The sequence below is a fragment of the Leuciscus leuciscus genome (assembly GCF_965113295.1).
Source record: "Leuciscus leuciscus genome assembly, chromosome: 6".
Classification (NCBI taxonomy): domain Eukaryota; kingdom Metazoa; phylum Chordata; class Actinopteri; order Cypriniformes; family Leuciscidae; genus Leuciscus; species Leuciscus leuciscus.
The window spans coordinates 29,813,626-29,838,862 of record NC_138730.1 but is presented as its reverse complement, the minus strand read 5'-3'; the positions used below and the strand labels follow the sequence as shown (position 1 = coordinate 29,838,862).

The following is a 25,237-nucleotide window of genomic DNA, read 5'->3' as shown; positions in this document are numbered from 1 at the left end:
AAGAAAAAAAAAGAACAATAAATCATGAGCAAATAGCATAACCTTGTAATTGTCCGGTCTGTATGATTCACATTAACTGCTATTTGAACATTACTAATTTTATGCCATTTTGTGTGACTCAAACGGGAAACAAGACATTGAAAGAGACACAAGAAAACTGCTAACAGAGAGCGGCTTTACTGTTATGCAAAGGAGTGGGTGGAGACTTATTATGCATCAGCATCTGATTGGCTGCCGTGCCGGTATTGGTGACACGCGCCTCACACAGCTTGTAGCGCGGGCCATGAGATGAGACCGCTTCTCCGGTGCTGCTGGTAGCGCTTCGTCAGGAATAGATCTAGGTAAGATTACGGCCTAATTCAACAAAAGTTCGTTATTTACTCGTGATAGTCATCTATCTCTGTGATGATCGATGTCTAAAAAAAAAAAAATCATACCTCATTTACTCATTTAATTTTGTTGTCCGGACATCTTTCGGATTAACAGGCTAGTTTTACCGGCTGTTAGCTCGCCGGCTAGCTCGTGGGGACAAGAGAGTCGCGTGCGCCCCTCAACCAATTTAACATTGTTTATCGGTTGATACCTCTTTTACAAATGTTATCGCGTTAAAAAAATTTTTTAAACTGCAGTTGTTCTATGTCCAGGGAGTAAGATTTTCTCGTGATCTGGGATACGCCGTTATGGCTAGAGTTAGCATGGTTGGTGAAGTGGCACATTGGTTGGGCCTTTAGAGTTAACCGACACCTTTTTTCCTCTTGAGAGCAGCAGCGATGGTATGTCGCTATATCATCGGTCATTTGTGCTTTCTGAACTCCTCACGATATCGTTCGTGCAATAGATTATTTTCTTTGCCGGTATCACTTTATCATTGCCGTAATACGCCTAGACTGCGTCAGGGAAAAGTACTGGCCGACTGTACTCCACGTGAGCCGAGCCGAACCACTGCCCTCTGCTGCCTGAAGCTTGGTTTGTTAAAACAAGACCTTTTTATTTTTCTGGCAAAACATAGAGAATACATGTTTATGATGTATACAAAATGTATTAACAATTATGCTCAATGTCATCAGAATACAAATGAGAAAAAAGACCTTAAGCACAAAATCTGCGTAAGTGACTAATCGAGTGTCGATTGAGCCGGAAGTCGTTGGGGAACAGTGTGTACTTTGTAATGTGTTTTTTTTTTTTTTTTTAGTCCTAGTAGAGCATCTTAACCTCCAACTAATCTTTTTGTATCTCTCCCTCAGATTTTCAGAAGTGCTCTGTTCCTCTGAATCTCTGCAGCTAAAATGCCATCCGATTTAGCAAAAAAGAAGGCGGCAAAGAAAAAAGAAGCAGCCAAAGCTCGCCAACGTACAAAGAAACCAGAGGATGGAGTGGATGGTGATGAAGAGAAACCCGAGGACCAGCAGAACGGAGCAGCTGAGTTCAATGGTAAGAGGAGCCATTAAAAGACCGTTCTAAGGCCTGTTCACACCAAGATGAATATTTGGTGTAATCGTCTCTGTACTCTTGAGTTTGGTGTTATTTGATAAACCTTAAAGAATGGGCATTTGAAAACTATTAATAATGCTTGGCTTAATTCAGTCACATTTAGTGTTGAGAGAATTTTTGCAGGCAAAATCCTGTTTTATTGATAATCCATGCCGTTGGGAATTTTGTGGGAGGGAGAATTTTCCCACCGGTTGAGTCCATGATTTTTTGCCAAAAAAATTGCTAATGTGACTACACCTTTATGAGGATATTTCTGCTTTTCTATAATTGTCACCTATGTGATAAGAGGGTGACTTTGCATTTTTGTTCTACTATTTTTTACACACTGATTTGAACTGACATTGCATTGGAATATTGGACCGAGTTTCATGTTGAACATTTGTGTTTGTGTAACCATGCCTTTAAACTTTTTTGTAAATCTGAGTTTCCCCCCACCCATTGGCCCACCAAGTGTTTCAAAACTATTTTTTTGTTAATCTTCCACCTTGAAATCTATTTGAATCATCTTTTTCTCTCTTTATCTTAGGGGTTGCCAGTTTGACGAAGGAGCTGGATGAGTTTGAGCTGAAGAAAACTGAGGCCCGTGCAGTGACAGGTGTGTTGGCATCTCATCCCAACAGCACTGATGTGCACATCAGCAGCTTGTCTCTCACGTTTCACGGACAGGAGCTGCTCAGTGACACTAGTTTGGAGCTCAACTCTGGCCGTCGATATGGCCTTATCGGACTCAATGGAACTGGTAAGTGTAGAATCTGTTCATGTTGGGCTAATAAATCTCCACTTGTTGGCTTTAGAAGTGATTTCAGTTTACATGCTCATAAATAACTGACTTGCATTTAAACTTTTGTGTAGGTAAATCAATGCTGCTGTCAGCAATTGGTCACAGGGAGGTGCCGATTCCAGAGCACATAGATATCTACCACCTGACCCGTGAGATGGCACCAAGTGAGAAGACCGCTCTGGAGTGTGTGATGGAGGTAGATGAGGCGAGGATCCAGCTGGAGCGAGAGGCTGAACGACTAGCTCATGAGGACTGTGAGTTTCAACAACTGATCAAATGCACACGGAGTAGTTTGAAAGGAATAGTTCGCCTGGAAATGAAAATTGTCATTTACTTGTTCAAAACCATCATCTTTTTTCAACATCAATTGTTTGATCCCAAGATGTTTGAGAACCAATGAGGGTAAATATGTAATGAGTGTATGTATAGTGAACATTTTTCAAATGATCTGTTAATTGGTCAGGTCAATACAACTTTCCACGTTTTCATAGGAACTGTTTTTGTAACAGCTTCCTTTCCTAGGCGTGGTATATTGAATATCTCAGTTGGAGAAGACTTCTTAACTCTGCACTGTGTTTAAGGAATCTCCTTGAGGAACACTTATGTGTTTATTATGCTTATTTGAATGTTTGTGAATTTAATTTAACTTTAAATTTGTAAAAATTTTAGCTGAATGTGAGAAGCTGATGGAGCTGTATGAGCGTTTGGAGGAACTGGATGCTGATAAAGCAGAGATGAGGGCCTCGCGGATCCTCCACGGTCTGGGCTTCACTGCTGCCATGCAGCAGAAGAAACTCAAAGACTTCAGCGGTGGCTGGAGGATGCGTGTTGCTCTTGCTCGGTGAGTCTTCAGAATCTCTTTCAGAAGTTCAAAGCTCCTGGGAGATGATGTAATAAAAGGCCGAATGATAGCGCAGTTGCTTCGGCTAACTGTGCAATGACAAAAACTGTCCGAAGCGAATTTTCTGATCCCTTTAGTTCTTTCAATGAATGCATTTGCATATCTTTTAACAATCTTCGAAGTCTTGGTTCATTTGTGGTGGTTGTGTTTTTTTAATCTTCAGAGCACTGTTCCTCAAGCCTTTCATGTTGCTGTTGGATGAGCCAACAAACCACCTGGACTTGGATGCATGTGTGTGGCTGGAGGAAGAGCTCAGCCAGTAAGTCTTTATTTTTTAAAACAAGTCTATGAATATTAAATCAAATGGTTTTTTATTTTTACTATGGGTTGTTTCTGATGACATGATGTAAACAAAAGGCCGAATTGTAGCTCTTCCATCAAGCAGTTTGTTCTTGTTGTGGATAGAGCTTTGACAAAAACTAGACCGAAGCGTTTAGCTGATCTGTCAGCGCAACCCAGATGCATTTTGTTTTTGAAGAGGTTACGGTAGCACTCTATTTTACTGTGTCCTTGTTACATGTTACATTTACTTGCTGTAGTACTAACAAATTATGTATAATTAATCTAAAGTTAATTAACTCATTACTTAACTGTTTAAATGCACTGTAATGGACACCTTGTCATAAAGTGTAACCGTTACATTATGAAATGCATTCTGTTATTGTTGCAAACACCATGCTGAGAGCTGCGTGATCAAGTTTGTTTCTTTTTCCCCTGACAGGTTTAAAAGAATTCTGGTGTTAATATCCCATTCCCAGGACTTCCTCAATGGCGTTTGTACCAACATTATTCACCTGCACCAGCGCAAGCTTAAATATTACACGGTAAAGAGACTAATTATTTCCCCGTAAAGCTGTTTTCCTGTAATTGCAAATGTGCAATTTAATTTATTTAATCATTCATCCTCTTGTGTAAAGGGTAATTATGACCAGTATATAAAGACCAGAGAGGAACTGGAGGAGAATCAGATGAAGCGGTTTAACTGGGAGCAGGACCAGATAACACACATGAAGGTAAACCATCTCTATATGTACCTTTTGTAAATATTCAAATCTTCTATGCCCTTTTCTAATTGCGCAGCTTGTAATTGATGTGGTTATTTAAATATTTTCCTGTTGATCCGCAGAACTACATTGCTCGGTTTGGTCACGGATCTGCCAAGCTGGCCAGGCAAGCTCAGAGTAAAGAGAAGACGCTACAGAAGATGGTCGCCTCTGGTCTTACTGAGCGTGTTGTGAATGACAAGGTGAGAAAAGAGCTTTCTGTCTTGATCTTGATCAGTCATTTGCCTTTTTAATCCTTTTAGTCAGTAGTAGAAGTTACTTATTCTTTTTTCTTTTTCTTCAGACCCTGTCATTTTATTTTCCTCCCTGTGGGAAGATCCCCCCTCCTGTCATTATGGTTCAGAATGTCAGCTTCAGGTATTCGGATAATACGGTACGCAGAAGCATCTAATCTTCAATAACACATTTTACACACATTTCTGTTGTTGCATCCTTCTCTGGATTGAGGTTCTCGCATGTCTCCTTTTGTGTTATATAGCCGCATATTTATAATAACCTGGAGTTTGGAATTGACTTGGACACACGGGTGGCCCTTGTAGGGCCCAATGGGGCTGGCAAATCTACTTTGCTGAAGCTCCTTGCTGGAGAGGTAAGGAATATTTGAACTAAAATGTATAAACCTAAAATCATACCAAGGGTTGCATGCATTTTATGTGGTTTGGAATCTTTAGTATCGTGGTTTGTAAGGCATCGATTCTTTCAGCTCCTGCCTTCAGACGGTATGATTAGAAAACACTCCCATGTGAAGATTGGGCGATATCATCAGGTCGGTTCAGACAATTTGTCATGACATTTTTATATAATAATGGTTGATGTTGATATATAGAGATGGATATAGATTTTTTGTTTGTTTTTTAAACTGTGGGTTGTTTCTGATGACATGATGTAAACAAAAGGCCGAATTGTAGCTCTTCCATCAAGCAGTTTGTTCTTGTTATGGATAGAGCTTTGACAAAAACTTGACCGAAGCGTTTAGCTGATCTGTCAGCACAACCCAGATGCAGTTTTGTTTTTCAAGATGTTCTTCTGTTTAAAGTTAAATACTATATAAAACTAAAGTTTTTAATAAATTATTATAACTATTATTATTATTATTATTATTATCAGAATCTGCCACATAATTAGTTCTGTGGCACTAGCCTGATTTTTAATAGTATTTAACTTGTTTTTTCTTCTATAGCATCTAACAGAGCAATTGGAACTTGACCTTTCACCTCTGGAATACATGATGAAGTGTTACCCTGAGATTAAGGAGAAGGAAGAGATGAGGAAAATCATTGGCCGCTATGGACTCACTGGCAAACAGCAAGTAGGTTTTTTTTATTTATTTTTATAAACTGACTGATTTTTAATCTGTGAAGCCCAGACTTTATTTTTATTTATTAAACTAGGTGAGCCCCATTAGGAATCTGTCTGATGGGCAGAAGTGTCGTGTCTGCTTTGCCTGGCTGGCCTGGCAGACTCCCCACATGCTCTTTCTTGATGAGCCGACCAATCACCTCGACATTGAAACCATTGATGCTCTGGCTGAGGCGATCAACGAATTTGAGGGTGGAATGATGCTGGTTAGCCACGACTTCAGGCTTATTCAGCAGGTAATGTGAAGCTTTTAGTTAGGTTTTTGCCCATCTTGTTATACATGTCATTAATGTTTTTCTTTGTCAAGCTAATTCAGTTGATTTGATCACATTTTAATATTGTTTTGTTTCTTTGCAGGTGGCTCAGGAGATCTGGGTTTGTGAAAAGCAGACCATCACAAAATGGAGCAGGGACATTCTGGCTTACAAGGAACATCTGAAAACAAAAATCGATAAACAGATGCATGATGTATAGCCAGTAGAGCGCCTCCCCATCACATAGATGACGGTTCGAACTTCCAGCGTCTCTGCCAACCAGACTTTTGCTCTCCAGGAAAAATACAAGCATGCTTGTTAGACCTGAGTCAGTTACTGGGCTTGCAAGGGGAATTCAGTCATGTTTTCTTTTTTGTGTGTTAACATGCATCACACTATTTGGACTTTACTTTTGAAAAACCTATTAAAAACCATGGTTGTGCACTTAAATTAAATTTTGTTTTTTTTAAACTAGTGGAGGGCAAGTCTACAAGACAAAGACTAATATGAACGATAAAGTAAACTTCAAGGACTCTTCATGAGGTTTTTTTTATTGTATCAATTATTGTTTAGAGCTGTATTTGCCATAAAGATGTCTAATTAAAGCGTACATTAATTGATTTGGCTTGTGTATTTTCTTTGGTTTCTGTCTTTGTACAGTTTTCTCAAGAACAGAGCAGAGAATCTACAGTTCTGTGTCTACCTAGTTGAAATATGCATCTGTACCTTTGCAATCTAATTCAAATTAATAAATGTACAACAATCTTTATTCAGAGAGAAAAATAATATTTTACAAAACGTTAAAGAAAAAAGATATAAATTTACATTTTGTGTGTGTACAGGCTTTGCTATACTTGTGAGGGCCAAATGTATGGAAGCCCATTCCCGCCACATAAGAAAAAAAATCGAGCCATAATTCAAAATAAAAAGTCATAATTATGAGATAAAAAGACATTTGACATAGCAAGTTGAAATTATGACTTTAACCCATGTCCTCACTAATAGAGTGAAATAATATGGCAACTCACTAGTGAGGACATTACTGGTCCTGTGGTGACACGTCTCTACACTGAGTCTCTAGCCTTTGTTTTAGTGCTAGATTAATTCAATGTAATGTATTCTTTAAAAAATATATAATACTAAGAGGCATTGTTTCTTTCCTGTGAATTTACATTTATGGATTTTATTTATTTTTTACTGTCTATATATTTTCTCTTATTCACATCTTTATTTTCTATTTTACTATCTGTATACTTGTTGTTGTTGTCTCTGTGTACTGGAAGCTGCTTTGTCACCAAAACAAATTCCTCGTGTATGCAAACATGTTGCAAACACTGTAACATGTGTATGCAACATATGCCAATAAAGCTCTTTCTGATTCTATTACAAATATATGTGTGATAAATGTGTGTTCTAAATGTGAGTTATTTTTTTCAAATTGCATTGAGATCCAACAGGACATGTTTTCTCTGTAAAAAACAAAGAAATTCTACCAACATCGCTTCACATTTTCCAGGTTTGCCTACGGTTCGCGTTTGTCATTTCCGGAAACACCGGAAGTACGTCATTGAACGATTGAGTTCATTGTTTTTACTTGGATCTCGAGTGTCACATTAGCAGTTACAGTAAGGTAAGTTAAAATACAGAGCTTACTCTAGAATTTATTTGTTAGAGCCTACATTTAGGTTCTAACAACGTTATTCGTATATGAGCAAAGCATTTGTCGTTTCCTGCACGATAGAATGGGCTTGAAAAGTGTCACCGAGGTGCTAGCTAAGCTAAGCGCTGTCAACCTTTAACGTTATATCAGTCCTGTTGCAAATTATTTTAGTATATATATAACAGCATAACAGTACTCCCCTCGTTAAGACTAATAATTTAGAATAAAAGACTGTTGTGCTTTGTGTTTGATAGCTCTACATGCACTAGCCGGATCAATATGAGTCTAAACTGATGTTCTCTTTTCTAACGTTACTTATAATAACTGTATAACTGTACTGTATATTTGAAACAAGAATTTCTAACGCCTCTTAATTATTATGATTTACAACTTTGCTGAAGAAAACCTGTTGTACACAATTGTTCTACATGCCTTCTGTCCTCTTATTTATAGTTTGTGTATATATATATATATATATATATATATATATATATATATATATATATATATATATATATATCTCAACAACAAAAAACCTTTTAGTATAATTATAATTGTAAATTTCCACCATCAGGTACACGTTTCTTTTTGCTGTCAAATATTTAATGATTTTTATAAAGTAAACGTAAGAATAATTTTATATTATTAGTAAAATTAACTTTTACTAGACTGTAGCAACCCATGTTTACTTAATTATCCACACATATATGTATATGTATCAAGTGTGATAGGCATCTTTGGAACGTTTATTTCTCTCAATTATCATTGTACTGCACTGCATTATAACTTTTGTCCCCCAAAATAAAACTACAGTCTTGATCATAAAACTAAGCATTTAAATATTTTCTTACTAAATAGTATGACACATTTAAAAAAAAAAAGATTTTATTTAGACTATTAATTCGTATGGTATGTCAGGCTTCACGTGGTTAATTTATAAACATTATAAATTATAATCTGTGCCCAGTTAAAAGGGAATATTATTAAGCTGTTCTCCCTCTGGTGTTCTTCAGTCATTTTTCCCGATTAAATTTTTAGTTTTAATTGATCGGAATGGTTCAAAACTTGATAAAGGTTTTGGCACTTGCTATGTAAAAAAAATAAATAAATAAAAAGAATCATGGACATGATTCGAAAAGGTTAAATGGTCTGAAAAAAATACTGCTCTTGTGCTTCTCACAATCAAAAATTACAGCATTGGAAATGAATGGGAAATAAATTTCATCTAGTGGAAACGTTTGGTACTGCGGCCCAAACAAAAGATTTTCTCGTTGGTTTTAGACTTTAGAGTAAAGCATGTTTTGGAAAATCATATAAAAAAAATTAAATAGTATTTTTGTGAATTTTTTCATAACAATAAACTTAAATTTCTATAACTTTTAAAATCCCCTAAAATACAAAATATATTAAAAAAAAAACATGATTGAACTAAAATATAGCACATTTATTTAATTGAAAAAAAAAAGGTTATCCTTTTTTGTCTGCCATTGGCTTAAAATAGGAAAGGATCCAAGTTTTAGGTTCATAATGAATTCATGTGGTGAAGAGTTGCAAAGTTCCATTGGCTCTGTGGCATAAAATATTAATGCTAGCCAGGGTGCTGGAATAACAGATCTACTTGTGCTTGATTCCATTCTCAGATGATTTTTTGAATGTTATTGTTTTACAGTAGACCATGAGTCTGCCAGCAGCCCCACCCAGCTATGCTGAAGCTACAGCAGGAGATAAAGAACAAGGAGCTGATAGCTTCACTTACGCTTCCCAGCTGCCCCCAATGCCACCACCAACCATGCCCATGCACCCCAGCTGGGCTTATGTGCATCCCGGCCCTAGTATGTGACATTTTATTACAGCAATTTTGGATATGCATGCACAAATGTTTATATGCAAGGAACCTTATCTTTACTGTAAGAAAAGTCTGAGGATAAAATTATGTCTTTCTTCTCTGAACGTTTTTAATAATGCAAAATGTCTCTGTAGGTCCAGGATATTCCAACGCTTATGCTGCAGACATGTCCTCACCCTTCTCTGATCCGAGCTCCAGCAGCAGCTTCGATGGCCTGAGTGGAAGCACCTGGGAGGACAAGAATGTCCGCCGCATGTTCATCAGGAAGGTGTGAAAGTTCTCATTTAATTGTTTTTCTATTTGCAGTCTGCTTGACAGTTCAAACATTATTAACAGATATGAATTGGGTTGGATGCAAGTAAGCAGTCTATATCTTTTAATGTGTTTGTTGTTCATTTATAATTAAAAAGATGTTCAGGTTAATTAGGACTCATGAGGCGGTTATTTGAGATTTTTACTGGGCCTGCCAACATTTATACTGGTCTCACAACAAACGATGCATTTTATTCATAGCAGCATATTTGTATATATTTGCTTCTATATATACAGTAAATATGATTAAAATATGATATAATTTTAAACAGTGGGGGGGGGGTTGATTATAAAATGCAATTCTATCTTCTGCTGATTCGCATCGATTCACAATAAAAAAATCAGTTTTATAAACTGTTACACGTCTTTAACTTCGCAGTACTATTTAAAGTTATTGACGTGTAGAGTGTTATAAATCACAATAAGCCGCAAAAAAGGACTCAATCCGGTGCTCGCGCTAATGGACACAGCCGAAGCGTGAGTTCAGATGTCGCGTCTCAGATGCATGTGATCCCGAATTCAATTGTCTTTCTTTACATTTATATTACATTTACATCTTTCACAGCTTATTGGGCTTGAATGGTCAAATACACACAGGATTATGTAAAAATATATTCACATAAACGTAGTCTGTTATATCTTAGGCGAACATAAACAAATCAGATGTGTAACATTATTTTAGATCTGTGCATTTGTTCTTAAAGGGAAAGCAGTTTAATAAACTGTTGGTGTCTGTTTTGTTAATTTAATAAAAAATAAAAAAAAACAGAAAATCACTCGCTGCTTTTGACTGAATCCCTTTTGTATCTTCATTATGAATCAATTTATATTTAACAGTGAAGACTAGGGCTGCACGATATTGAAGAAGAATGCGGTATGCAATAACTTGTTAAATAATGTGATATTCGAGATGTGATTCATAGGATATTGATTTAAGTGTGTAAAATCAATTGAAATTGTATTTAAATATATTTAAAAACTGAAAATGATATAACCAATGTATGTTTCACATTCTTTCTGGGAAAAGAAAGCATCACTACAACTTCTGACAATGTAATTTTAACAAGTTTATCAGGTATGCCTACATTAGATCTATTTAACGTGATCATTTAGTTGTGAGAAACAATACAGAAACTGAGTAATCAAATGTAAAACTAAAACACTGCATAGTCTTCAAATGAATTGAATATACATTGATTCAAAATTGATTGTCAAGAGCAGTGAGTGATTTTCTCTTTTTCTTTTGTTTCACAGACAGCAGCAGCAGGTTTACTGTATTAGGCTGCTGTCACTTTAAGACCTAATGCACAGATCCTATTGACACACATCTGATTTCTTTCCCAACTGTTCACTACATTCACTTAAAGGTACAATATGTAAGAATTTTGCATTAAAATATCCCAAAATCTCAAGGCCAGTGTTATATATTTTGTTAAGTTGATTACTTACAATATCCCAAATGTTTCCAACTATTTTTAAATCGTGAGAAAATTGCGATTTTAACCAAGGAAACGGGGCGTTAGAGCAGGGGGGAGCTGGAAGTCGCCAGTCAATTGCGTCATATCCGCGTCACCCTCGGTTTCCGCTCGTACTGCGTGGAGTCCTGGACAAATGCGAAAGTTGTAGTTGTAGCGTCTATCAAGCTACAAACTTTAGCTTGTTTCTTGCAGTCGTTATGGGACACAATTATTCTTTACCGATTGCAGCTGGTTCTGTCGACAAAGCATGCTTAATTTTATATTTTCCAAATGTAGCATTCGGTAATAGTTATGTTTATGTAAGGAAAGTATTATTGCTTTAGATTTGTGTTTAGTTTATTGACATTGTTTATCACGTCTGGTGTTTATGGCCATGTAAATAAACATAGCATGTGTTATACATAAAGATTAATCAGTATTTTGGCAAATGATGTGGGCATGTTCGAATGTACTTTTACAACAATTGTTTAGAACATGTAAAACTGGTCAGCGTTATCACAACAATGAATTCAACAAATACAGTAACATCTATGAAGTATTAAACCTTACTTTTCTTGCGGTTAATTCATTTTAATGAAATAAAAGTGTGATGAGGTTTAAGAGTCAGGAAGGAAGAAGACAGGGATCGGCGTGACTGGGACTCGTACTTTATTAAAATAAAGCAAAACAAACAAAAGCCGCGCACAACGCGCATTCACTGTGGCAACCGCGACGGCACAAAACAGTTCAAAAATGAGAGCTTGGATCCACCGGTTTTCTTCCTCTGCGTCCAATTTTCTCTCCAGTCTCTCTCTCGTTCCAGCGCGGCTTATAAGCGGTCTCTCCACGCCGATCACTGCAATAAGACACAGGTGCATTTGCACTTGACCTACTTGCTCGTCTCTTTTCTCTCCCATCACAGACCGCGCTGAACCACGCCAGCCTCGCCACAAAAAGCATGTCATTAAACGCAACATTTATAAAAACAGAACTTAGCCTCATCCATGAACATGATTTTTCGATTCCCGTCTGACTGATTTACATCCACGGTGGAGTTTAAAACGACAGTTCCCATCATTCCACGCTCCTTCACATCGTCATCAAGCTACGCCGTTGTTGTTGTTTGGAATGTAGCGCCCTCTAGCGGCAAAAATTCTTGCATATTGTACCTTTAAGACATAACTGACTGTGTTTACGTGAATACTTGCCAAGACAAGCATTTTGACATTACTTGACCGATAGGGTGCAAAAAGCCGCAAAAGAGAACTGAATTTGGGGTTGCGCACTGTCCGAGAGGCGTCTTTTTATGCGGGTGCTTTGGGTGTGTGTCAGACAGCACGAGGACCACAGTGAGTTGTTTTCTGCAGTTTATTGCGCTTAATAACTCTTTTTACTTAAAGCAAGCCACACGTTGTAGTCCCTACCAGCCATTTGTTGTAGTCTTTAAAAAGCGATTTCTGTAAAAGAAAATATCTCCCTTTGCTTTGAACTTTGAGCTTCGTAACTTTGCAGATGTTGTTTATGCTCAATAAGCAACATTACACACTAACTAAAGGTAAAAAAGTGAAATAATAATCAACCACCCCTATAAAATATTAAAAAATGGAAAACAGCTGTTTAAAGTTGTAGTAATATTTCAAAATATAACTGTATTTTTGATCAAACAAGTGCAGTCTTGTTGAGCATGGGATAAAAAAAATAAATAAAAAAAAGTTTTTTAATTGTTCTGACCCCAAATGTTTGAACAGCAGCGTACGAACCTTCTAGTTATGAAAAGCATATATATTCTTTGCAGGTCTTCTGTATCCTCATGGTTCAGCTCATGGTCACATTTAGTGTGGTGTCACTCTTCACATTTTGGTAATTGATACACACAACTCCTTTTTATCCATTTATTCCACTTTTAAAAGAAAGCACTGTCACTGAAGACTGTCCTGTCTTTCACAGTGAGCCAGTCCGGAAGTTTGTACAGTACAACCGGGTTTTCTATCTGACCTCATAGTAAGTGAACTATACACTGTGCTCTTTCCTCTTTTGAGGCTTTTGAACTTATATGAATTATGTTTGTAACACTGCTATGTTTTGTCCAGCATGACTTTCATGGGAACATACCTGATGCTTGTGTGCAGCACAAACGCACGGTAAACAGATACTATTTGTTATACATTGTTCTTGTATTTGAGTTCACCTTCTGGCTTACATAGGAGATGTGTGATATCAGGAACTCTAAAGTTCTTTGATATCCATCACTTATTGAACAGTGTTTGTGTTTCATCTGCAGACGAAGATACCCAACCAATATGATCCTTCTAGCCATTTTTGTAAGTAATCTCGTTGTTCTCATTAGTTCACCAGTTAAATTATAGTAAATGTTATAAACAAGTATTCACTATCATTTAACTTTAAAAAGAAAAGGATGAATATTCTTGTTTTATATTTTTAGACTTTGGCAATGTCCTATATGGCTGGCATGCTCGCCAGGTAAGACAAAATGTTATTATATTATATTCTATTAATATAAAAAATGGACTACTGTTAGAGGTGAAATATTCTTTATAATTATTAAGATTAATTATTTTTACATTTTTAGATCTCTGGACTAGAAAATGTTAGTGGATGTTCAAAATTTGAAAGTTTAGAGTCCTTGCTCTTATTATACACACTATTAAAGGGATAGTTCACCCAAAAATGAAAATTCTGTCATCATACAGGTTTGAAACAACTTGAGGGTGAGTAAATGATGACAGAATTTTCATTTTTGGGTGAACTATCCCTTTAAGGTCACTATGGTCAGTCCATTAAATAGTAAAGTAGGAGACAAAATAAACCCAATTGTAGCCTTGTACACTGCCATTGCTATAGTTAACTGTATTGAGATATGTGTGTGTGTACTTGTACAACTATCTTTGTGAGGACTATCTTAGGCTGAGGCTGAGGACGAAAAACATACCAAGCACAATGTTCTCTCACCATTCCTGATTTCTAACACACACTCACAGCTAGAGATCGCATTGTGACAATGAATGTCCTCTCAAAGATAGATGTACAAGAATATGTGTGTGTGTAATTTGCAGCACTAATTTCACTCTTTCTATATACAGCTACCATAATACCAAAGTGGTGATGTTGAGTGTGGGCATCACAGCACTGGTGTGTCTAGCCATCACACTCTTCTGTTTCCAGTCCAGGGTGAGCTCATTTCATCTTAAACGGCTTCTGTCAAGTGCTTAATTTATGTGTCATTTGATAGAGCATTGTCTTCTGTCATCTAGGTTGACTTCACCACCTGTCACGGATTACTTTTCTCTCTCATGATGGTGCTGATGATAACCGGGCTTCTGCTGTTCTTTACTGCACCATTTGGATATGTAAGCTGCTAAATAGATACAGATTACTTTGAAGCTGTCACTATTATGATGTGCCAATAGCTTTGTTCACACTGTCAGTTCGAATCCGATTGGAATCTAATCTAAATTATTGACTGTCCACACTGTGTATCGCAACTGTTCAGATCTGATTTGTGTGTCCTGTATGGTAGGTATAGGCCATAAACAACAACCGCAACGTGGAGGGGTTTGCAGTACAGATGTTGTCTGTTTTCTGTTCAATACAGATGTTTACGTTTTACCTGGCATGAGAAAGTGACATAAACAACACAAAATCTGATCATAGCAGTCAGACTGAAACGTATATTTCCAGAAAAAACACATATAAAATAGCTCAAAACGGATTTGTAAAAATTGCATTTCATATGTTTTTTTGTTTTTTTTTGCTGTTCACACTTGCTAAATAGGATTGCATTCCAATCAGAAATGCATAAAAATCGGATTTGGACTGATACTCTGAATGAGGCTATAATCACTAAAAACGTATTATATTGAAATCATACTGAAGCCATAATTTTGATATTGGTCCAATCGTAGATTGTCTACTCTGTCTGTGGTTTTAGATACCCTGGTTGCATACTGCTTATGCTGGATTTGGCGCTCTGGTTTTCACTCTGGTTAGTACCCTTTGGTTATGCAATATTGCCATGTTTATGTGTTTCATTCAATATGTAATAATCTTCCTTTTGTTATGCTCTAGTTCCTGGCGTTCGACATGCAGCTGCTGATTGGCAACAGACGGTACTCTCTGAACCCAGAGGAGCATGTGTTTGGAGCCATCTGCCTCTACATGGATGTGGTCTACATATTCCTCTTTTTCCTTCAGCTCTTTGGGAGCCGGGAGTGAGGTGTTCATGCTATGCCTGGGCTTGAGCCTTTGTCCTCTGTTACACTCACACACACACACACACATACACACACACCCACCCTTCTCAGTTACTCCAAGGTTTGGTGAGGAGTGAACAGTCTTCCTTCATTCTGTGTGGCAGTTGAAGTTTGATGTGTGCTGTTATTTTCCTTCTGGTCATGGTTAGGCAGCTCTTTGCACACCTAGTATGCACCCTTGCTGCAAGAAAATCATACTACCAATCAGATGTACACATGCAGGGTAGACAATCACTGCACATCATTTTTGTGATTTCACTTAAAGTGATTTGAAATGCCCTAGGTCATCTGCATAAAAATGTTTAGAATTCCAGCATTCTATAATGCGTAAAAAAATCAATGTGTTTTTGAGTGTGATTTAGTGGGGAATATAGTGACAGTACTTGTCAATGGTTATTATCCCTTCGTTTGCACGTTGTATAGTTGAAATGAATCTTAAACCTTGCTGGCACTAAATGTGTAACAGTCTTTTCAAACTGAGTTTTGTCAATCAGCAACATTGTGCAGTAAAATTATACCAGAGCCAGAGAGGCCCGTATGTGACACTTTCATCTTGTGCAATAACCTGCTCTTGACTGGGGGTCTGAAGCTGGACCTTACAGGAACTTGTTGCGGTCAGTAAATATTTTGTGCCTCTGAATGCTGGTTACTAATGAGGTTTCAGTCCTGTTGTATGAAGCCAGTGCAGATTTATAAAAAATATATATTGTGTGCCAAATATAACATCCTTAGATGATGGCACTTGGTCCAAGTCCAACAGGTCAGTTGTGAGGTCTGCAATATATTTCTATAAATTCTCTGGTAAATGAACTCATAAGTGTGTGATGCTTGGGAGTTTTTACTCATTTTCAAGACTCTTAATTGCTTTTATTCACCTTTAAGTATAATGTTTTAGATACTGAATTATCAGGTGCTGACTTATTTGAAAAGAGACGACTTGTTACATTCAGAAGAGACAAAAAATGATCTAATGTACTTTATGATTGGTTTCAAGCACATAGGGCTTTTTTTCCATGGGCTTAAATATACCTCTCTTGTCTCTTATGAACGCATTGATGTAAGGGTGTGTTAACATTTTAACTTGGGAAAACATTCCTTAATTCTGAAAAATGAAATAGGTTTTAAAGTAATTTACACTCTATCGACATTCCTCTTTGCTTGCATTTGGTTCTGTTTCTGTAAACTACACATTCATCTTTTTGATGGATAGATGTTGTATTTGTTGCAGTGGATTATAAGAGATTTGGGTAGAAAGCCTTACATACCCATACACTTTATTTCTCGAATAAAGGCTATGCTAACCTACATTATTATTATTCAAATAAATGGCAGTTTAAAGAAGACACATTTATGTTTTGCTTTTAGATGGACATTTCACATGTGCAACTTTGTTCCCTTTTTTAGATGAAATGTATAAAGGCTTTACAGACAGCTTAATTTAAAGCTTTTTTTCAGAGGAAGGATCGAAATATGATGTGATTTGTATAATTTTGTTTTGTGAAGTTATTATTGTTCATGTGAATATTACGTGTGAGTGACTGTGTATATGGATCACCCTATGCCTTTCCTATCTCTCTCTTTCTGTGCACTTCTGTGTCTACAAATGAATACGTTTAACCTAAAATTATTGCATGAACTGTGATACAGAGACCCGCTGTGTGCTAACCTAGAACTGAAAAGACATTATTACAAAGCATTCCCTCTTTTTCCTGTTAAAAAACTAATGGCCAGTGGGTCATAACAGGATATTGTGTTGTTTTGTAACCTCATTTGTGCTTTAGTAAAATAAATAAACAGAACAGTAAATCATAAATTGATGTGTCTTTTGTATGCTTTATTCCTTGTATTCAGTAACTTTTTAAAATAAGTATTTTAGTGCTAGGTCCAGAATATCATCTGTAGACCTGGCTATTTCAAATTATTTTAATTTTGTAAAAAAAAAAAAATTAAGATGTTGTTTTAGATGTTTAAAGGAATAGTTCACTTAAAAATGAAAATTCTGCCATAATTTATTCATCCTAACCTGTATGAGTTTCTTTCTGCTGAACACAGGGGAAGATATTTTGAAGAATGTAGGTAACCAAACAGCAAACAGTTTATAGGACCCCACTGACTTCCAGTTTTTTTTCTCCCCTACTATGGAAGTCAATGAGGTCCATCAATTGTCTGGTTACCGACATTCTTCAGAATATCTTCCTTTGTGTTCAGCAGAAGAAGAAAGACGTTCATACAGGTTTGAAATATCCTGAGGGTGAGTAAATTATGACAGAATTATAAAAAAAATTTTTAATGAACTATTCCTTTATGGACTATTTTCATCCTCTTATGTTTGCGCTGTTGTTTTACAACCAAAAATTGAGTCATTTCCTGCAGGATGGTTCTTGCCTTTGTTTTACCAATTAAAACAATATTCTGGAGAGAAAAAAAGGAAAAAAATAAACACCTATTTTATTCTTAGAAAAGGGACAAAATGTATCAAAAGATTTAAAAAAAATGTTTTATGAAACTACTGATTTTACAGGAATGCCATCTGAACGGCCAGACATTAAAGATAATACTGTAATAAGTAAAATAAATAAATAGTGTAATAAATCTACATTCAGTGCACAATTCATAAAATAAAAAAAACATAGAATAAATCGAGCGAGTCACGTGACCACCACGCCTGACGTCATTGCTTAATCACAAACATGGCGCTGCGCTCTTACTGTCGGCTGCTGGCTGCACAGGTTGCTCGTTTGAAGCTCGTTTGTGTAAATGACTGTACAAGAAATGTATCCGGTTCCAGTTTATCATTTGCAAGAATTAAATCGCTGCGTGAGTCGGCTGGGGTATTTGTGCTGTCGAGCCGCTGGCACAGAAGGTCATGGCATCCGTGTGTCAGTTCTTCTCAATACACCAGAGAGAAACGTCACTCAGACACGGCAGGGTTCAGCAGGTGGACTCTTGCGTGGGGTGTCATGGGTGAGTTTACATGCAGATTTTCTGTCAATTGACAACATTAGCATCTGCATTTGACACATGACGTAACATGCGTGATGATGTCATAACAGTGTTTCATGATATTTACGTAATGTATAAACCACCTCGACCTAGGATGACCTCTGTATGATGATTGAAATGATCTGACACTCTGATTTGCTTTTGCATCAGCCTTTTCACTTTTTGGAAGCTCTGATGAGAGGACTGAGGAACAAAAACTTGAGGATGAGCTTATTCTGCTCTTGAAGAAAGCCAAGGTATACTGTGATGCTTTATTGAGTTCTCTACAGCCAGGTTTCACATCAAGACAGTTTGATCTTCATTTGTTTATCTTAGCGTAGTCTGAGACCACATCAAAAATGTGAAAACAGAGGAACAAAGCAAATACTACAATTTTCTGATAATATCATTTGTGTTAAATAAAAGAAATATGTAAAATAGAAGACATTTCAGTAATGGTCACTGTTTTTTTCTAAGAATCTGTTCTAAAAGGGAACAGATTTTAAACACTATCATCATTCACTTTGTAAATATATTATAATTATATAGATACATTGTAAATCTGTCATCCGAAATCTGCAGACTGGCTCTGACTTTCAATAACTAGCGCTTCCTCGTCTAAAGTCATGACCAAAGGTTTTGGCAGTGACACATTTTGTGTTTTGCAAAGCATGCTGCTTGCGCATTTTAAATAATTTGCAAAAAGCAATAGCTAACATCATTTCACTAATTATATCATCTTCAAAGTGTGAACGAGTGCAAAGAAGCCACTTCTATCCAAGAAAAAACCTCAAGGAAAGACTGATATTCTCAAGAAAGTTCACGGATTGGACAGCAGAAGACTGGTGCAAAGTTAATTTCTCTGTTGAATCCCCCTTCTGACTGTTTGGAACATCTGGAAAATCTACTGTCCAGCGAAGAAAAGGTGAACGATACCATGTCGTGCCAACAGGGAAGCATCCTGAGACCAGCCATATGTGGAGTTGCTTTTCATCCAGGGGAGTGGGCTTTCTCACAATTCTGCCCCAAAACAACACCAGGAGTAAAGAATGGTTTCAAAATGTCCTGCAAGAGCAACTTCTGCAAACGATCCAGGAGCAATTTTGTGATGATCTGTGCATTTTCCAGCATGATGGAGCACCGTGTCACAAGGCAAGAGTGATAGTGAAGTGGCTCGGAGATCATTACATTGAAATTTTGGAAAAAGAATCTACAAATACTGAAGCAGCAAAACTTTGAAAAACACACATTTTTATGTCACTACAAAAACTTTTGGCCATGGCTGTAGATTGTAAACAGGGAACAAAAATCTTGTCGTGCATTTCTGTGTTTAATATAAAAATAAAATAAAATAATTTCATAATGTTTACTTGTTACCTAATGTTTACTGAATGTTACTTAACCTCCTTCACAGTACAGCATGATGACTGGGGAACTGGACGCAGCCAATGTTTTCTTACACAAAGCTGTCAGGCTGGCACATCAGATGCACAGTAATGATGCCATTATATATACATACAGCCTGGTATGTTTTTTTTTGTACTTTGTCTTGTCTTCCTTTTTCACCTAGCCCAGTCAATTTACAAAACTTGTTCAACAGTACGTGACCCCGGATCACAAAACCAGTCACATGACGCACAGGTATTTTTTGTGGCAATAGCCAACAATACATTGAATGGGTCAAAATTAGCGATTTTTTTTTTTTTTTGCACCCTCAGATTCCAGATTTTCAAATAGTTGTATCCTGGACAAATATTGTCCTATCCTAACAAACCATACATCATATGGAATATATTTATTCAGCTTTCAGATGATGTGTAAATCTCAATTTAAAAAAAAATGACCCTTGTGACTGGTTTTGTGGTCCAGGATCACATATTACATGACAATGAAGATTAAATGAGAGCATAATTTAGCTTAATGTTCCTCTCTCTTCATAGATGGCAAATCTTGCCTTTGTCCAAGGTCAGCTGGATAATGTGAGTATGGTTGAGGGAGATCTTCCCTCTGCCCTACTCCACTGACTCTGTGCTCTACATTAGTATGTACATCTGTAGTGAACGTCAGCATGTGACTCTGTTTGTTGTTCTTTGTTGCAGGCTGAGAAGCTGTTTAAAGCAGCCATGAGTTTCATGCTGTCAGGGGGAACACCACAGGTAAAAACACTCAATACTGGAATATTTTTTTTGCGTGTAATTACTTTTGAATGCGATGCTCATTACTGATTCCTTCATTTCTGAACATTGGTTGACTAATTATCCTATAAACAAATCAGAAACAATGAGAAATGCGATCAGTCTTTTTATTTTTATTTTTCGTCTGTACCTGTTTTATCTCAAAAGGATGACAATGCAGTGATTGAGATGTCGCTGAAGCTGGCCAGCATATATGCCACTCAAAACAAGTGAGTTCTGATCCTCTGCTGAAAGAGTGAAAAGGGGGATAAACGGTTGACTCATTTGACCTGTTAACCTCTCCGCTGTTCAGTAACTCGTACTTTTCATTTCCAGGAACGAGTTGGCGGAGCATGGCTTCCAGTTCTGCACTGAGTCTTTAGAAGCCAAGATTGAGAAACAGAAGGACCTTCTTCCAGAAATCCTGTCAGGTATTTTCTGTTGACTTCCTGTGCAAACAGGTTATTTGGGTTTTATTCGATCTCGATCTCTTACTAAATGTTTGTTTCAATTAGATGAGGAGCGCAAAGACACCAGGCTGCTGCTCGGTCTTAGTCTGGATGCGAGGGCACGTTATTTGGCAGCTAATCGTCGTTTCACAGGGTCTTGCAGGGATTACCGGCATGCGTTGCAGATCTGCCAGGAGGAGCAGGGAGAGTCCCACCCACAGGTGACGTTCCCTTTGTAAGACATTACACTGGTTTGCAAGTATATATGTACTGGTAGTACATATATCTTATAGTCATATTTATTCGTACAAGATCTTCTGATGGTCTATGTGGCAAGAAGGTGTTTGTCCCATTAAATGGTATTGTGTAATGAATCTGTTTCAGACCCTGGTTCTGATGAGTGATCTGGCGACCGTTTTGGACCTGCAGGGGAAGCACGATGAGGCGCTGACTCACGTAAAGAAGGCCGTTGAGCTTGCACAGGCAGCGGGTCACCCTGATCAACATGTTCTGCTTGGGAATATGGCAGGAATTCTCATGCACAAAGGTTCAACTGCTCGCTTTAGTTACACTGACATTTACTAATTTAAATCGTTTTAATATACACAAATACACACTACCATTCAAAAGTTCAGGGTAAGGAGGGGATATATACACACACACACACACACACACACACACACACACACACACACACACACACACACACACACACACACACACACACACACACATTCTTATCATTATCAATGTTAAACAGTTGCTCAACTGCTTAATATTTTTGTAGAAAATATGATTAATTGGAAGTTAAAAAGAACAGCGTTTATTTAAAAAACAATTCTGTCAGTTTAATGCTGCCTTGCTTAAAAAATATTGTTGACCCCACATTTGTGTATATTATATTATATTGTTTTAGAATTACAGATAAAATGATTATAATATAAAGATTAAAGAATATTCTAGAAGATATTCTCAGGGATACACGATTGTCATTGTTGTTTGTCTTTTGTTAACAAGGGGAGTTTGAGGAGTCTGGTAAACTGTATGAGGAAGCCCTGGCTCTGGCACGTGCAGCAGGAGATGAAGAGGCTGTTGAGCAGCTTCAGGAGGGACTGAAAGAGCTCACCAACAGGAGAGACGGGCAAACGGAGAGCAAAACTGATGAACAGGAGATCAAGCAATGATCCAAATAAAACACTCCTGACTGGAAGTATAATATACTTGAGTAGAGCACAACTTTAGGACAAATTTATCAGTTTTGTGCAACCTCTAATTCAGTACACAACATACATTGTCTAATGCCCTTTTTATACCTTTCCTCCCATTAGACTTATTTTGTAGTCTTGCTCTTGGTCTATATTAAATTATTTCTCTGTAAAACAGAATCAGGGAAGATAGACTGGTGGACTGATGACTGAGTGATAAGTCAGAAATACTGTACATCATTTTGTCTGTTGAAATAATGTGCAATGAAACATGTAATCTTATTTAAAGCCAGGTTGTGTTAATGTGTTTGATGTGAGAAGTGATTTGATAAACCTATGAACAAATATTTGTTTTTGTTTTTTTGACACCCTAAAGCATGCAGTGCTTTCTTTATCAGGAACATTAGCAATGCCCTGTAGAGGTCAGTATATGTTCAGATTTCTTAAAGATTGTTTTGAGATGTTCAACCCAAGTCTAAAAGGTTGAATTGAGTCAATACTTTAAACATCAAGATGCAGGAACCTAAGTTCAGTTTCTGTTCAGTTTGTCTTTATTTCATTTACCAAAGGATATTTGGTTGTGGATTTTGAAGCAATACATAAAAAGCACAAAAAACCCATAATACATAAAACCTTAAATATCTAATTTAACTTCCGCACTGAAACATTACAACTGTTTAGCTGACAATATCTTTTTAATGAAAATATCAAGTGCTTTTCAAAATGTGCGACCGAAGTGAAGCTGGTGCCTAGAAGTTTCTCTGTTATTTTTAGTGCGTCAATTTAAAGGAAAATTAGATTAACTTGGTTACTTAATAACTGGCCTTGAATCCTTTTCACTCTTTAAACCATTAGTCAAATGTTGGTCTTATTCTCTGAGAAGATGCTCTTTTTCTCAATAAAAGTTAAATATTGTCTCATTCTACAGGGTAAAAAAAAGAAAGAAAAAAAACCTTAAAAGATCCAAATCAGCAGCTCCGTCCGATTTGTTCTGTGATTCACTAAAGATGTTTTCGACAAGTCCTTTTAGAAGACCTGCTGTGTCATCGTGTTACCAATGTATTCGAATCCACACATGATATTTTTAAACCTGTAATTATTAATAGTGGGAACAGCGAATGCCATCTTAATAAAGAAGAAGGATGCATTTGGGCTGAGTGTGGTCTTGCCGTGGGTGGTAAAAGATGTAGTGGGATCATGAGGCTGAGATCAACATGACTCAACTAGTAATTAAGAATCTCATAGAGTGTGGCTCATCAGATAAGAGCAGCTCATATTTTCATTTAAACGTCAATCTTATATCAGTCTTAGGGGAGAGGGGGGCATAGGGTGAAAGAAAAAGTTTATATTGGCACAGAAATTAATGTTGTGAGTCATGTTGTGTAATGCCTTTAGGCCTGAAATCTTGTTGCTTTTGTGCTGCATTTGACTTTAACCTCCCTTTGGAAAGTGCAGTGGGAATTGGAATAACACATAAAATCTATTTTTAACATGGACATTTATGACATTCATCAATTTATCCAAATGCTTTTTTTAGGGCCACTGTGTATACAAATATTCATTTGTGTATATCCTCCTCTCTGAATTTTCACCAATGAGCATTGGTGATTTTGTTTATTCCGTTTTGCAACTAAAATAACTTCTCTTGCTCTCTGCCCTCACACAAGTGAACAATAATTGCTAGTTAGCCAAGTCCGAGGGGAGGAAAATTATAATTTACATGAGCTTTCCCAGGGCCGGCCCGCGGCATAGGCGGTATAGGCAAATGCTAGGGGCGCCACTCATCCATAGGGGCGCCAGAATGAGTGAACGAGTGATTTTTTTTTTTTTTTTTACATTATTATTTTTTTATATATAATACTATTTTAAAACCATTCATTCGAAATACTACCAAAAAAAAAAAAAAAAAGTCCGGCTCACCAATCGTCCCCCGCCCATCGAGTGCTTGAAGTGCGTCAGAAACAGAGCGCGCGCGCGATCAGTTGTTGGTAATTTGTTGTGTAGCGTGCGCGACTCCGCATCCAATGTAGACAGCACTGCTTTTGTTAACACACAGCTCGTAGAAACGGGCCTGGCAGCTCGCGCCAGTTCTAGACGCGGTGAAAGTTTCCTGATTGTGACGGAAGGCCGAATTTACATGACACATTATAAATGAGCATAGTCTGCGATAGATACAGTGCCAAAAAGAAGAGAAGAGGATAAAAGGGGATAAAGACAGAGGTAAAGTGATGTAGTGAATGAACAATTTATGGCATAGGAGTAAGATACTATAATTTCATGGCAGTTATTTTTACCTTAAACTTAATGTTAGCAGTTGTTCTGAGTTCTCCAGAGTCCCCAGACTGTGTGGTTTTGTAACAATCATGTCAGTTTTAAGACGCATTTTTTATTATCACTTTTTTTATTAATGTTTTACTCTACAGTTGTGCAGTTGTGGGGATACAGTACAGGCCAAAAGTTTGGAAACATTACTATTTTTAATGTTTTTGAAAAAAGTTTCTTCTGCTCATCAAGCCTGCATTTATTTGATCAAAAATACAGAAACATTTTTAAATATTGTGATATATTATTACAATTTAAAAGAATTGGTTTTCAATTTATTATACTTTAAATTATCATTTATTTCTGTGATGCAAAGCTGAATTTTCAGCATCATCACTCCAGTCTTCAGTGTCACATGTGACATCCAGTCTATCACATGATCCTTTAGAAATCATTTTAATATTCTGATTTATTATGAGTGTTGGAAACAGTTCTGCTGCCTAATATATTTGATGAATAAAATGTTAAAAAGAACTGCATTTATTTAAAATAAAAATAAAAATATTTTCTAATTATATAAATCATCTTTACGATCACTTTTTATCAATTTAACACATCCTTGCTGAATAAAAGTATTGATTTTGTAGTGTATATTGTTGTTACAAAAGATTTCTATTTTTAAAACATTTTAAAAAATTTTTTTTTTACTATTTATTTATCAAAGTATCCTAAAAAAGTATCACAGGTTATGAAAAAATATTAAGCAGCA

The 25,237-nt window shown here is 36.8% G+C and overlaps 3 protein-coding genes and 1 long non-coding RNA gene across 6 annotated transcripts; 3 read left to right on the top strand and 1 right to left on the bottom strand.

Moving 5' to 3' along the window:
- Positions 1-230: 230 nt before the first annotated feature.
- On the top strand, positions 231-6,470 carry abcf2a (ATP-binding cassette, sub-family F (GCN20), member 2a). The gene is made up of 15 exons (XM_082172813.1): positions 231-341; positions 1,245-1,431; positions 2,018-2,230; positions 2,344-2,526; positions 2,942-3,113; positions 3,337-3,432; positions 3,895-3,997; positions 4,091-4,186; positions 4,300-4,419; positions 4,521-4,610; positions 4,716-4,826; positions 4,941-5,003; positions 5,418-5,546; positions 5,629-5,832; positions 5,954-6,470. The coding sequence occupies exons 2-15, from the start codon at positions 1,287-1,289 to the stop codon at positions 6,068-6,070; spliced, it is 1,842 nt and encodes a 613-aa protein (XP_082028939.1). The 5' UTR covers positions 231-341; positions 1,245-1,286; the 3' UTR covers positions 6,071-6,470.
- An 886-nt stretch (positions 6,471-7,356) lies between these two features.
- Positions 7,357-17,209, top strand: faim2a (Fas apoptotic inhibitory molecule 2a). 2 transcript variants are annotated; one of them, XM_082172814.1, is made up of 12 exons: positions 7,357-7,480; positions 9,180-9,342; positions 9,491-9,624; positions 12,921-12,985; positions 13,073-13,126; positions 13,216-13,266; positions 13,407-13,446; positions 13,569-13,606; positions 14,227-14,314; positions 14,398-14,493; positions 15,075-15,128; positions 15,212-17,209. In XM_082172814.1, the coding sequence occupies exons 2-12, from the start codon at positions 9,186-9,188 to the stop codon at positions 15,356-15,358; spliced, it is 924 nt and encodes a 307-aa protein (XP_082028940.1). In that variant the 5' UTR covers positions 7,357-7,480; positions 9,180-9,185; the 3' UTR covers positions 15,359-17,209. The 2 variants fall into 2 exon arrangements, with proteins under 2 accessions (XP_082028940.1, XP_082028941.1); XM_082172815.1 differs by having other exon boundaries at positions 7,407-7,480; positions 9,183-9,342.
- On the bottom strand, positions 7,688-8,125 carry LOC309500967. Its single transcript, XR_014206743.1, has 2 exons — positions 8,037-8,125; positions 7,688-7,952 (listed from the first exon to the last, which is right to left on the bottom strand). It is a non-coding gene; the product is annotated as an uncharacterized lncRNA (long non-coding RNA).
- Positions 17,210-18,059: 850 nt separating the features above from the next.
- ttc19 (tetratricopeptide repeat domain 19) lies at positions 18,060-22,553 on the top strand. Of its 2 annotated transcripts, none has more exons than XM_082172602.1 (10): positions 18,060-18,360; positions 18,550-18,635; positions 19,793-19,903; positions 20,319-20,357; positions 20,478-20,534; positions 20,721-20,782; positions 20,889-20,983; positions 21,068-21,222; positions 21,386-21,548; positions 22,019-22,553. In XM_082172602.1, exons 1-10 carry the CDS (start codon positions 18,087-18,089, stop codon positions 22,183-22,185), a joined length of 1,209 nt encoding a protein of 402 aa, XP_082028728.1. In that variant the 5' UTR covers positions 18,060-18,086; the 3' UTR covers positions 22,186-22,553. The 2 variants fall into 2 exon arrangements, with proteins under 2 accessions (XP_082028728.1, XP_082028729.1); XM_082172603.1 differs by having other exon boundaries at positions 18,344-18,360; positions 19,798-19,903.
- Positions 22,554-25,237: the final 2,684 nt, after the last annotated feature.